This window comes from Conger conger, chromosome 2, assembly GCF_963514075.1.
Source record: "Conger conger chromosome 2, fConCon1.1, whole genome shotgun sequence".
In the NCBI taxonomy this organism is placed as follows: domain Eukaryota; kingdom Metazoa; phylum Chordata; class Actinopteri; order Anguilliformes; family Congridae; genus Conger; species Conger conger.
The window spans coordinates 45,627,750-45,639,751 of NC_083761.1; the positions used below are offsets into that span (position 1 = coordinate 45,627,750).

Below are 12,002 nucleotides of genomic sequence, written 5' to 3' on the forward strand. Positions count from 1 at the left end.
TCATAGGTGCCTTCAAGGATGAGGCAGGATTATCTTCCCCAAGCCTCCACCCATCTTCCATCCATAACCACTTGTCTGCCTATGGTGCTAAATGCTGAAGCTGCTCAAAAAACATAATGTTGGTTTTGTCTTTTTTGCTTGCTCTTCCTGTACCATTGCCAAGGGCACCATTATCTCTGGCTCCTATTCCCTTCTGAGTTTCTGTTCCTTTGGTGTGTGCCTTCACTTTTATTACTGTTACCCGTTTCAGTACTTGTATAGCTTTATGTCGTTTCTCTACTACTCCCCCATTTTAAATTGGGGATCCTGCACTAGTCAGGGACCCCCTATTTGCCCACAAACCCACATAATCATGTACTACCCTAAATGTGTAGCCTGAGAGTCAGAGTAAATGTTCACATCGCAGCCTGCCATTGCTTCACATGCTTCTGCTACTGCATGCAAATCTGCTACCCATGCAGAGTGCCCTGGTAGCTGACCAGGCCTGGTAGTACACGCCCATCCTGTGTGCCATTTCCCATCAACATAAAAAGAAGATCTTTCCATGTACAGATCAAGTGCCTGTGCTATTGGTGTTTCCATTACCTTTGAGGTGTTACCTGGTTCTATTTAAATACAGCTATGATGAGGCCCACCCTCATCTGGGGATGGCAGCAGTGTGGTCATGTGTTTATGTGTAGCCCTCTCCAGCTCAGAGCACAAAATGAACACTTTGTTCTCCTTCTCATCTCTTTTCTGTTTTTCTAGGAAAGTCCGACTGTCCTCGGGCGAGCTCCTAAGAGGCCGCCTGTCCTTCAGCGTAGTTTACAGAACTTTACCGTTTTTTGCCTGTACCCCCTAAGCCAATTTAAAATGCTTCTATTTCTAAGCCTGGCTGACTCTTACCGTGTCAGAAACTGAAGTGCCCTCTGCCATGTTAACAGCACAAATACAATTTTCTTTAATTTCTCTCGGGGCTTTACCCCCTTCTCTTTAAATTTATATATCCCAATTTTGTAACCTATTTTTGGGCAATTTGTGCTTTGAAGTCTCTAAACTTTGGCATTGAGTCAACACATCAGCCAGTGGTCAGTGAAACAATGCAAGCAAATTAGGGAATACCCAACTGAGTCTGAAAGAAAATTGCTTCTCACCAATAGTGAAAGCAAACCAGAGCTGGCTATCCAGCTACACCACAACAGATTAAAAAACCTGTGAAAAAAACAGGTGTTGCTAAAACATCACCTCTAAGCAAAAAATATGCACAGGCTGAGCCCTGTCCCCTCCACTGCACCCTCAGCTTTCACCCAGATCAAACGCTGAAGTTTAATCAACTGCTATTTTTAGCGAGAAGAATGTTCCATTAAAGCCAATGAATCCATTTTGCATACCTTGATCAATTTCACCATGATTCTGCTCTGATTATAGATTGCTACTATATCACACACATTGCCTTCTTGGCACAGCATGTCTGCCGTGTTCAGAAGCTCAGTTTACAGACAACTGAAGCGTTGGCAGGATTTAGTTCTCCTTGCTTTCACACAGTCTGCCTGCCCTCTCCCTTCTGTGACACCCTAATTGTCGAATCTGGGGAAGATTGTGTTTGTGCACTGGTTCCCTACGCTTTTTTTTCCCAAAAGGTGGTTTATTTGGATCTGTTACTATCGGATGTTACCGTTTCTTGAGTGAGGGAGCCTTTTCTACAGCACATGAGGACTAAGGAAGTGTAGCAAACTTCACACTCTCAGAAACACTCAGACAGAGACATACACATTCACAAATAAGTACAAACAAGAAAAGACAATCCCCTCAAATGCCCAGTGCCGACAGATGTAAAATCTGTCTTAAAATGCTCCTTTGAGTGACTACGCACTCATCAGCTAAAACGCTCCTTAGAGTGACTGTGCATTTGTCACCTAAAATGCTCCTTAGAGTGAGTGAGCACTTGTCAGCTAAAGTACTCCTTAGAGTGAGTAAGCACTCGTCAGCTAAGACGCTCCTTAGAGTGACTGCACTCATCAGTTAAAATGCTCCTTTGAGTGACTGCACACTCATCAGCTAAAACGCTCCTAAGAGTGACAGCCACTCTTCAGCAACAACACACTCACTAGCTTTCAAAACAGAGTAACATTCACCACATGTCCCTTCCACGCTGTTCCTTTTCAAAAAAGATTTCGGAGTCACCTCTAGAAATTGGTTCAAGAATAATCAACACCTAATGAGGGTGGCAAGTTTCATGAAAACAATAATACTCAGCCTTTCCAAATCCCATCCTCGTCTCAAAACTGTTAGGACCCAGCTTACAGGATAACATACAGTAGGTTTTGTTTATCAACATTATGTACATGCTTAACTATGCATACAGAATAATCATGAACCCTTCTTTAATGTGGCAGAGAGAACCCTTCATTACTGGAAAATTGTAGTCCCTATATCAGCCATCTTACTGTATCATTTATACCCTATAGACATCACTTGTGTGAGACCATGTCAGTGAAACTGTAGGTGTAGTTTCACAAACCTCAAGGCTTTATCAAAGTCTTTAAAAAGTTCATCCAAACTGGCATTGGTTGAAGCCACTTTATTTCGTTGCACCACAACACATTTTTTTTATATATAGAAATTGAGAGTGAACTCTCTCTAATGAGCAACTACACTGTAGAAGGACAGAAAATGGAGTCTTGTAACTTTCAGTCCTGGCTCTGGAAATGCTATTAGTTTCTCCACATCAAAGCGCCTTTGGGGTCGGTGCCAGTCCACGTCTGGTGGCAGCTCCTCATCTTGCCCAGTCCCACTAATTGGAAAGGAAATACTGTTTCTCATCCCCTGCAGGGTGGTTGACGGTATCGAAGACAACGGGCACACGTTTCACTTCAACTTGGAGCGGAGTGGGGCCAAAGGCAGCGCAGGAAGCCAGGTTGAAGGTAACCTAACCACTACTGAACTTACGCTCAGCAGTCACAATGCGCCCAGACAGTAGTACTGTAAGTACCCACTGACACACACTCACTGAGTACTTTATTAGGTAAACCTGTACTCCAGCTTGCTAATGAAAATATTTAATCAGCCAATCAGCAATGTGGCAGCAACTATATGCATGCAAGCATGCAGACATGGTCAAGAGGTTCAGCTATTTTTCAGACCAAATGTCAGAATGGGGAAGAAATGTGATCTAAGTGACTTTGACCATGGAATGATTGCTGGTGCCTGACAGGGTAGTTTGACTATCTCAGAAACTGCTGTTGTCCCAGGATTTTCATGCACAATAGTCTCTAGAGTTTGCAGAGAATGTCCGAAAAACTAAAAAACATCTTGTGAGCGAAAATGCGTTGATAATGAGAGAGGTCAGAGGAGACGGGCCAGACTGGCCAAAACTGACAAGAAGGTGACAGTACTGCAAATAACCACACATTACAACAGTGGGTATGCAAAATAGCATCTCTGAACACACAACATGTCAAACCTTTAAGTGGACAGGCTACAGCAGCAGAAGATTAAGTCTAATAAATACCTAATAAAGTGCTTACTGAATGTACAATACCAAGCAAAGCTTGTGCCAGTGTTGTGAAGTAGATTCAGAACACTGAACGGTGCAGTAAAGTCCAAGGTAAGACTTTGCTGCTGCTCCCAGTTCAGAACATGGTGGTATTAGGTTTGAAATGTAACCCAAGTTGAGCTTGTCTGCAAAGCTCATTGACAGAGTGTGGCTATATGGCAGCAGGAATGCAGATGCAGCTCTACCATTACATTACATTACATTACATTACATTACATTATTGGCATTTGGCAGACGCTCTTATCCAGAGCAACGTACAACAAAGTGCATACCCATAACCAGGGGTAAGTGCGCTGAAAGACCCTAGAGGGAAGTACAATTTCAATTGCTACCCGTGCAACAAAGATAAGGACCAGGGCCATTTATTTTTTTATCAACAAATAAACAAACAACAAAGCAAAAGTGACCAAACTTAACTGTCCAAATATTGCTTACCTAGCCAACTAAAAATACCGAAACACTACGTAAATCATAAAGACAACAATTAAAGTTCACAGGGAGGTAGGGAGGGATGGGGAGAGGTGCTGCTTGAAGAACATGACCCTCTACCACATGACCCTTTCTTCCCCGTGCCCCCACAGATGCCAATCAAGTGAATGCTGCTCTGCTCCTGGAGACGGAGGAGGTGAGGCAGAGCATCGCACAGCTCAACAAGGAGGTACGCCGTGTGGGTGTTGCGCATGGAGTGGGGCTAGATCATTTCTGTTGTGACCCCCAGGATATGAAACAAGCTGGTCAGCCCTGAGTTGATGGGCCTGTTGGTCGTCATATCTAACACACCAATAGGGTGCTAGTGATTACGAATGAATTATTTTCATATTGAAGTGGTGACATTGACGTAAATTGGTTTTTCATTGTTGGTGTTCTTGCCACTTAGAACAACAGAAACCACAGCACAGCTTGATATTGTGAAAGTTAATCAGCAGAGATGCAACAAAGCTATGTATATGTGAAAAAAACATAACCATTTTATTTATACTATTATACAATAAATTGGCCAGTGTATTTCCTTTTCACTCTGACAGAATTGTTCATGATTAACTCACACAGTAATTACTTGCTTCATAACCGTAAAAAAGCTGCCTTTATGATAACACAGGAAGTGTCTCAAATGACTGACAGCTCCCTTAATGGTATCATAGTATCATCATGTTTTCAGGGGATGAGATTAATAAATATACAGGACACTCCTGCAATGCAGATGAAACTCAGGTTGCTGAGTCAGGAATCTTTAAAGAGGTCTGCTCCAGTGCTTCTCCCTCCCCTGTCTCACCTCATTTTCTCTTTCCATCACAGTGTCTATTTCTTTCTCTGTTCCTCTCTCTGGAGGTTTGGGTGCCTAAAAACAGGCCGATCCTGACACAGTTTCACAGAGATGGGTGGCAGGTGTACTGTACAATGTGCAGGGTACTGGGCAGTTGAAGACACTTATTTTATTACTGCTTAAAGTAATAGCATTGGGGAATATTACAGAAGACAGTGTTTGAACGTGGGTAGGGCATATGAGGAGACTATTTTTAGCTGTTTCATTAACTTTACACAGTAATATTTAACATAATGATGTTTTTATGCTGCCCAGACTTTTGTGCAGATGTTTGTCATTTATCTGCTAATGACCAGTAGGAAATGACTGACAGTAGCCCACTGGTTTCACATTTGTGAAAGGAACTAAAGTATCTTTTCTGGTCCCCTAGCACTGCCTGCAGGGATATCATTGTTACACAATCTTTTCTCTCACACTGAAAATTAAATGTGGAATTTGATGTGGGTGACCAATGCATAATTGGATGTTTTTCCTCGATAAAGACGAATGACAGTGCATGACATCAGGCAGAAAGGAATTTTCCTAAAATAATTTTTATGTTTATGGCTTTACATTTTGACAGGATATTATACCAGTATCTTGAGAATCTTCTGGGAGGGTAAATTGTCATATAAAAATTATTGGGCTTTCAAAATACCCACAGGCTGTAAGCAGACAAGTTGGTCAAGTAATGGCCCTAACTTCAATATACTTTTATTTATCATTACCTTTACTTCTGTTGTTTTTTATTCATTCATATTGTTGCAACTACCAACACAACAACTATCCATCATATCTATCTATATCCATCATATCCAATGATGGAATTCTGAACTTTTTCCCTGTTGCAGTCTCAGAGCTAAGTTACCAGGATGCTTTCATTCATCCTTGGTCTGCTTGCAGTGATATTTACAGTATATCTTAAACCTCACGAAACGTAATGGCAGGAAAGAGTCAAGAGTCTTTTTCCAGACCTGGGTATAAATAATATTGGATTCAAATGCTCTGTTGATCTTGCCTGGTGCATTTGAGCCTGCAAGGATGAGCAGATAGGAAGGGTTTATAGTTGGGATAATTTCATTTGTTCCAATACACCGGGCAAGTTTGGTCAAATTGTATTTGAATCCAAAACAAATACTATTTCAACCCGGGTCTGTTCCTGACATTCTGTTCTGTTTTCCTCTTGATAGATGAGCCACTTACACCAAGAGGTGGCTCAACTGGGCAAGGAGCTACACCACATGCTGCACTTCTTACAGGCCCACATGACGATGCAGCAATACTCCTCTACCCTCTCCACCTACCCCTATGGCATGCATGTGGTCTCCAACCCCACTGCTACCAGCAACGTGGCCTACAGTGTTGCAGCTGGCCTGCACGTACACCACGAGCCCATGAACCTGGAACCTTTGGGCCACTCTGGGGCCACGTGGAACTACAGCGGGTCCCACCCTCGGGCCACTGTCTCGGGTCAGCAGGGGGAGGCAGATCGCTTACACCAGCCCTCCAGCCCCAGGTCTTCCTGCTCGCATGCGCACTGCTCCACGGACCCAGCAGCAAACCAGAACTCAGACCCTGCTTCTGGCAGCACCCCCAACTCCCCATTCCTGTCCCATCAGAATACTCGAACTGGGCCTTCATTGCTCACCATTAGTCCATCCTTCCAGGGGTTCACCTCTGGTCCAACTCCTCAAGCTGGGTATGGAGGAAGCGGTGCCGCTGTTGGCCACAGCGGTTCCTCGGCCAACCTCAGCCAGTCCCAGTCCAGCTTGTGTCCGCAGATATCCCTGGCGTCCGAACGCATGCACGCACAGTCCAGCTCCCTTACATATTCCCACTCCTCACTGGCGACGGCCAGTGGTTACCCCCACCTCCAGGTCTCCACCAGCCACTCGGCCAACCCTGGCAGGGCCTCCAGCTCCCTCCACGTTCTGGATTCGCGCAGCCTCCTGGACCTTCACCATCTCCCTGGCTCCTCACGCTCAGGGGGCTCCCACCTCCCCAGGCAGTCATCGCTGACCTCTCAGGATTCCGCTCCACCGAGGCTGGATGTTTGCGACAGCGGCCACCCCTTGGGTGACTCTGCTGGAGTGGAACACATCAGTATGGAGTACTTGCTGGGTGGGTCGGGGTCCCTGGACAGGAGGGACAGTATGACCCCGGAGTCACGGAGGTCCAGTATTGGCATTCAGACTCTAGACACGGAGCCCTTCTGGAGTGTGGACATGGCAGAGTAGTTGGGAGTCGGACAGATCCTGTTGTTGGCACTAGAGCTGCTGCCGGAACAAGGGGCACCCTGGTTTACAGCCCTGAAAGGCAACTTTGGTGTTTGAGTTGATCTTTTGCTGTTTGTTCTGCCTATTATTTACTTTTTCCCTGGTTTATGCGGCCCACAGCTCTTCTATGCAAAAGCACATCATTTGTGCACCCCCACTCCTATTTTCCTTCTGTCTTTATGGTTCATACTCATGTAAGAATCATTGTCTCCAATGATTCGGGGGACTACATCTATAGTCCATAATGTTGGGAGACATTTACATCCTAACTATTGGAAATTGCCTGGAAGGCTTTTTCAAAAACATTTTTCATAACCCATTTGGCTATGTTTTTGGTGAATTATTTAGCCTACTCAGTGGAGGTCACCAGTACAACAAGGTACTTCATTATATAACTGGATAAATGATCAGACCATTAAAATGCTGAAGAGCTTGTTGTACTGTTGTCAACATTGGATGGGAAAGTCAAATGTTCTATTTACCCCCACTGAAGCACTCATACGGATAAAACAATCACAAAGAAAAGCTGTTTGTTGATATTGTCTTACCTTCTCACTTGGTAAAGTTCATCAATTCTTTTTTCCTAAGGAAAAGGTATCCAGCTGAAATGTGTTTACATTGTGAAAGACTTATATTGTACCGAAAACACTGGCAAGAGGAGTCAGTGGACGCCCAGTTTAATTGATGCACTCTGAATGACACTGGAAGCTTTGGTTTTTCTATGTAGCTAATTAATGATTATGCTCAATGCCTTGTAAAATCTTTTCTTTTTATACAAAGATATTTACTATGTTTTTAATATACTGAATTGATGAGACACAGAAACGGATTTCCACAGAACAAGTTTTGTATTGAGGGCAATGTCTTCTTTGTCTGCAGTTTAATCACATATTACCAGAATTTCAGGCTGAAATGCAGTTGAAAACAGTCAGCAGTTATGTCTGAAATCAGACACCTATCTGCTATTAAAATTAATTGGAGAGAGCTCTGGCACGTCTGCTATGTGAATTTCACATGACTCAAGTAGTGCCTAACCCTCACTGATTTGCTGATGTGATTTGGTGTGATTTACACTAAGCGTACTTCCCACTCAATAACAAAGCACTGGCATTTGCCATGTTCTATCGTGGCTGTCATTGTGTATTGGGTTGCTGTCGCCCACCGCACTTTAATCACACTTGTCTTCTTATTCTCCTGTGTTTGCTTCCACCCCGCAAATCATTACCAGTGAACAGACTATTACTTTAACATATTCCTGTCTCAGCCAAAATCTTGTGTTCTACAGGATTTTGTGGATTAGAATGCCTCCCTAATACTCGCATATGACCACAGGATTCGATCTTTTGTGGTTGTGTATTTTATAACCTGCTTGGTATTTTAAGACAAATTGCATGCTTGCATGCCAGCACGAAAGACACAAGCCCAAGGAGAGCCATCAACACAGGTGCCCACTATATCTTTCGTAATTAATGGCTTGCAAAGTTTCTCCTCAACTGGCTATATTACATGCATGAATGATTTAGAGGATGTACACTGTCTGGATAGTTTGCTTTCCAATGCGTAGATTCAGTGAAAGTTCAATTGAACTGAGTTACAGAGGTCATGACCTCTAACATCAGGCTGCTGCTTTAGTTTATGAAATAAGACAGACACTATCTATGAGATGTTAGGTATTCTCTGTAGTAGGCTCTGCCATGACAAATGGCTGCTGTAGGTTTTTGTCAAAAAAAAAGAACAAGTAAAATATTGCCATATGTTTCTGCTCCCCTGTCCCAACTGTCACATTGTTAGCAGGATATGTTAAATAAGAATGTAAATGGTTCAAAAGTGTCATGTAACGACAGTTTTAAAAAAAGTGCTAAAGGAAGCGGGATTCAGTTTCCTGCATAACATATTAAACAATTTACACAATATATTATCCTGAAGGACAAAGGGTTGAGTGGGGAGAACAATACTATGCTGTATTGTATGTATACAGTGGAATACAGGTTACTGCTAAAATTTCCCCCAGTTGAATAGAGCTTCAAAACAGAAACAAACTCAGAAAAAAGGCTGTCTATCTAGTTGTGTTACATTTTAAATTCACAGCCATGGTTATTTTTTCATTTACAGTTCACACAGACAATTTAAAAGCACGCTCCATCGCAAATGGTCTGGGAATCTGGCGTTCCGATTTGTAACAAGAACAATACCATTTAATGCCAGAACCCTTGAGAAAAAAGAAGGCTGAGTCTCTTGAGTATGTTGTGCATTTTGGTGACCATGGAAACTGGTTTCAAACAACAACTGTTTGGAAAAAGGCTGGTTCAGATGTTATGTAAATACAAGGCTTATGACACATCAGGTTTTTCACTGGCCAACATCTGGCCATGTTACTTGCTATTCTGGATTCAAGGTAGATACCACTGTTCGATTTTAGGAATGTCCCCTTTATTTTATACATATTTTTAATTTTGTATTTTATTTATTTGTTCAGTTATGTTATAATTTATTTTATTAAAATGTTCTGAAATGCTTCCTTGCATTGTTCATTATTCTAAGCTATATATATAAGATAGAAACCATGACATAGCATGCATAAACAAGGATGTAGGACACGACAGGGTGATGGTCAGCCCGAGGCTGGAAAATGAGCTACAGTACACCAGCACTCTGCATCAAATTTCCCAGGCAACAACCATAGGCAACAAAACACAGAGGTTGAATCACGTTTTGGAACAGCGCCCTGCAGAGGCCCCCAATCACAAATGATTGTTTTCCAAATGAATAGCCTAGATAGTTGCCGTTATTTTCAACATATATATATATAAAAAAAAAAGAAAAAGGATTTTGGTGACCTGCCCTGGCAGCCCATCAGCCCTGTAAAATTATCGGGGGAAACCTTGAATATGGAAAACAACATGCAATTATTTTGTACAGGCAAATGTAAACCGACTCTTGGATTACAAATAAACAATAGACCTTTTGACTGAAAGGATATAATTGGAGCTGACCACCGGTTGCTTTTGGTGATGGCAGATTGTGCACATTAGTCGACTAAGGGGACCTGAGTGAACACAAAACAATTTTTAGTCATAATTATTTAATTTATTTAATTTAAAAAGTTATCAAACACCCAAATCACCCCTGTGAAAAATTGCCCCCTTAAACTTAATAACTGGGTGAACCACCTTTATCCATAATAATTGCAACCAAACCCAAACTAGAATTTGATATCAGTCTTTCACATCGCTATGGAGGAATATTAACACACTGTTCTTTGCAGAGCTGCTTTAATTTAGGCAATTTGGGAGGTTTTCAAGCATGATCTGCTCATTTCAGGTTATGCTACAGCATCTCTATTCCATATGAGGAAAGACTTTGACTTGCTATCAGCAGTTATATTTTCATACCCAAACCATAACACCCCCTCCACTATGTTTCACAGATGAGGGGCGCAGGGGGATGCTTTGGATGTTGGCCAGTTTTTACCTCCACATTTTGCTCTTCCATCACTCTGATACAAGTGAAGCAAACTAGCCTGGTCATCCTGATTTTGCAGTGTAGCCTCTGTCAAACACATCCAGGCCTGCGTTTTTAAGAGTGTTCCTGATCTGTCGGACAGGTGAATGGTGTATTCTTCATAACAATTAGAAGTGATAATTAATCTTGGTTGTTGGGATTGGGATAATGTATTAGATTATGAGCTCATTATGAATTTGTGTGAGACAAGCACACTGAGACGGGTGCGTGGGGGGATGGACCCAAAATGCACGACTCAGAAACAGGGGTGTAATAAAGTCCCCTCAGGGCTTTATTCAGGGAATGTCCAGTGAGCGTAGTCAAAAAACAACCAATATTCATACATGTAAAATCCAGCCAAAACCAAAGTACAGTACCGAGGGAGAAGGCAGTCTTGTAATCGGTACACCATGCAAAAAGTCCAGTAGCCAGGAAAGCGGTCAGCGGGACAGAAGTACAGGCGGACGGTAGGCAGGCTCAGGGTCGATGACGGCGCAAGAGTCAAGACCGAAGTCTGCTCCGTGGGGCAAAAGCACAAAGACAGCAGGCAAAGTCGTGGTACAGGCAGGCAATGGTCAACAAAACAGAAGTCAATAATCTTTTGTCAATAAACAGGCTTGGATCATAACTGGTAGACAATGGCTTGCCAACACTGCTAAAGCGGTGCACTGACAAACAGGAGGCAACAATTTCACAATGACATGACATGAAACTGAGCTTATATGCAGGTGTAGACAGGTGCAGACAGGTGTGGAGGATTGACAAGTTAACAAGGTAATTAGTAATCGTTAGTAATAAACCTATCCTGCCCTAGCGTTAGTAAATTAGTAAGTGACATGCACAAGAAACGTAAGGTAACATGAACACATGGTTAGAATGTTAGTATTACCCAATCCTGATCTAAAGTTAGTAGATTAGTGAGAAGACAAGGGAAATTGAAACAAAATGGGTGTGAGTGACAGAAAGGGAGAGAGAGAAAGCAGGAATGCAAGGTTTGCAGAAACTGTGACATGAATAAACTTGCTGAGGTAGTTGCTGAGGTAGTCAAAAAGGTCCTCAGAGGCAAGTCGCCGGGTGTAGATGAGATTCGCCCTGAGATGCTGAAGGCTCTGGACATTGTTGGGCTGTCTTGGCTGACACGCCTCTTCAGTGTCGAGTGGAGGTCGGGGACAGTACCTGTAGAGTGGCAGACCGGGGTGGTGGTCCCCATTTTCAAGAAGGGGGACCGGAGGGTGTGCTCCAATTACCGGGGTATCACACTCCTCAGCCTCCCTGGGAAAGCTTACTCTAGGGTACTGGAAAGGAGGCTCCGACCGACGGTCGAACCTCGGATTCAGGAGGAGCAATGTGGCTTCCGTCCTGGCCATGGAACAGTGGACCAGCTCTT

The 12,002-nt window shown here is 43.1% G+C and overlaps 1 protein-coding gene across 1 annotated transcript in view; it reads left to right on the forward strand.

The window, feature by feature from the left end:
- Nucleotides 1-9,628, forward strand: part of LOC133118176 (potassium voltage-gated channel subfamily H member 4-like) — a 73,581-nt gene extending 63,953 nt beyond the window's left edge. The window contains exons 14-16 of the mRNA XM_061227979.1: nt 2,812-2,903; nt 4,117-4,193; nt 6,029-9,628. Of these exons, the coding sequence (XP_061083963.1) occupies nt 2,812-2,903; nt 4,117-4,193; nt 6,029-7,075 (1,216 nt within the window). The 3' untranslated portion in view covers nt 7,076-9,628. The remainder of the gene's footprint in view (nt 1-2,811; nt 2,904-4,116; nt 4,194-6,028) is intronic.
- Nucleotides 9,629-12,002: the final 2,374 nt, after the last annotated feature.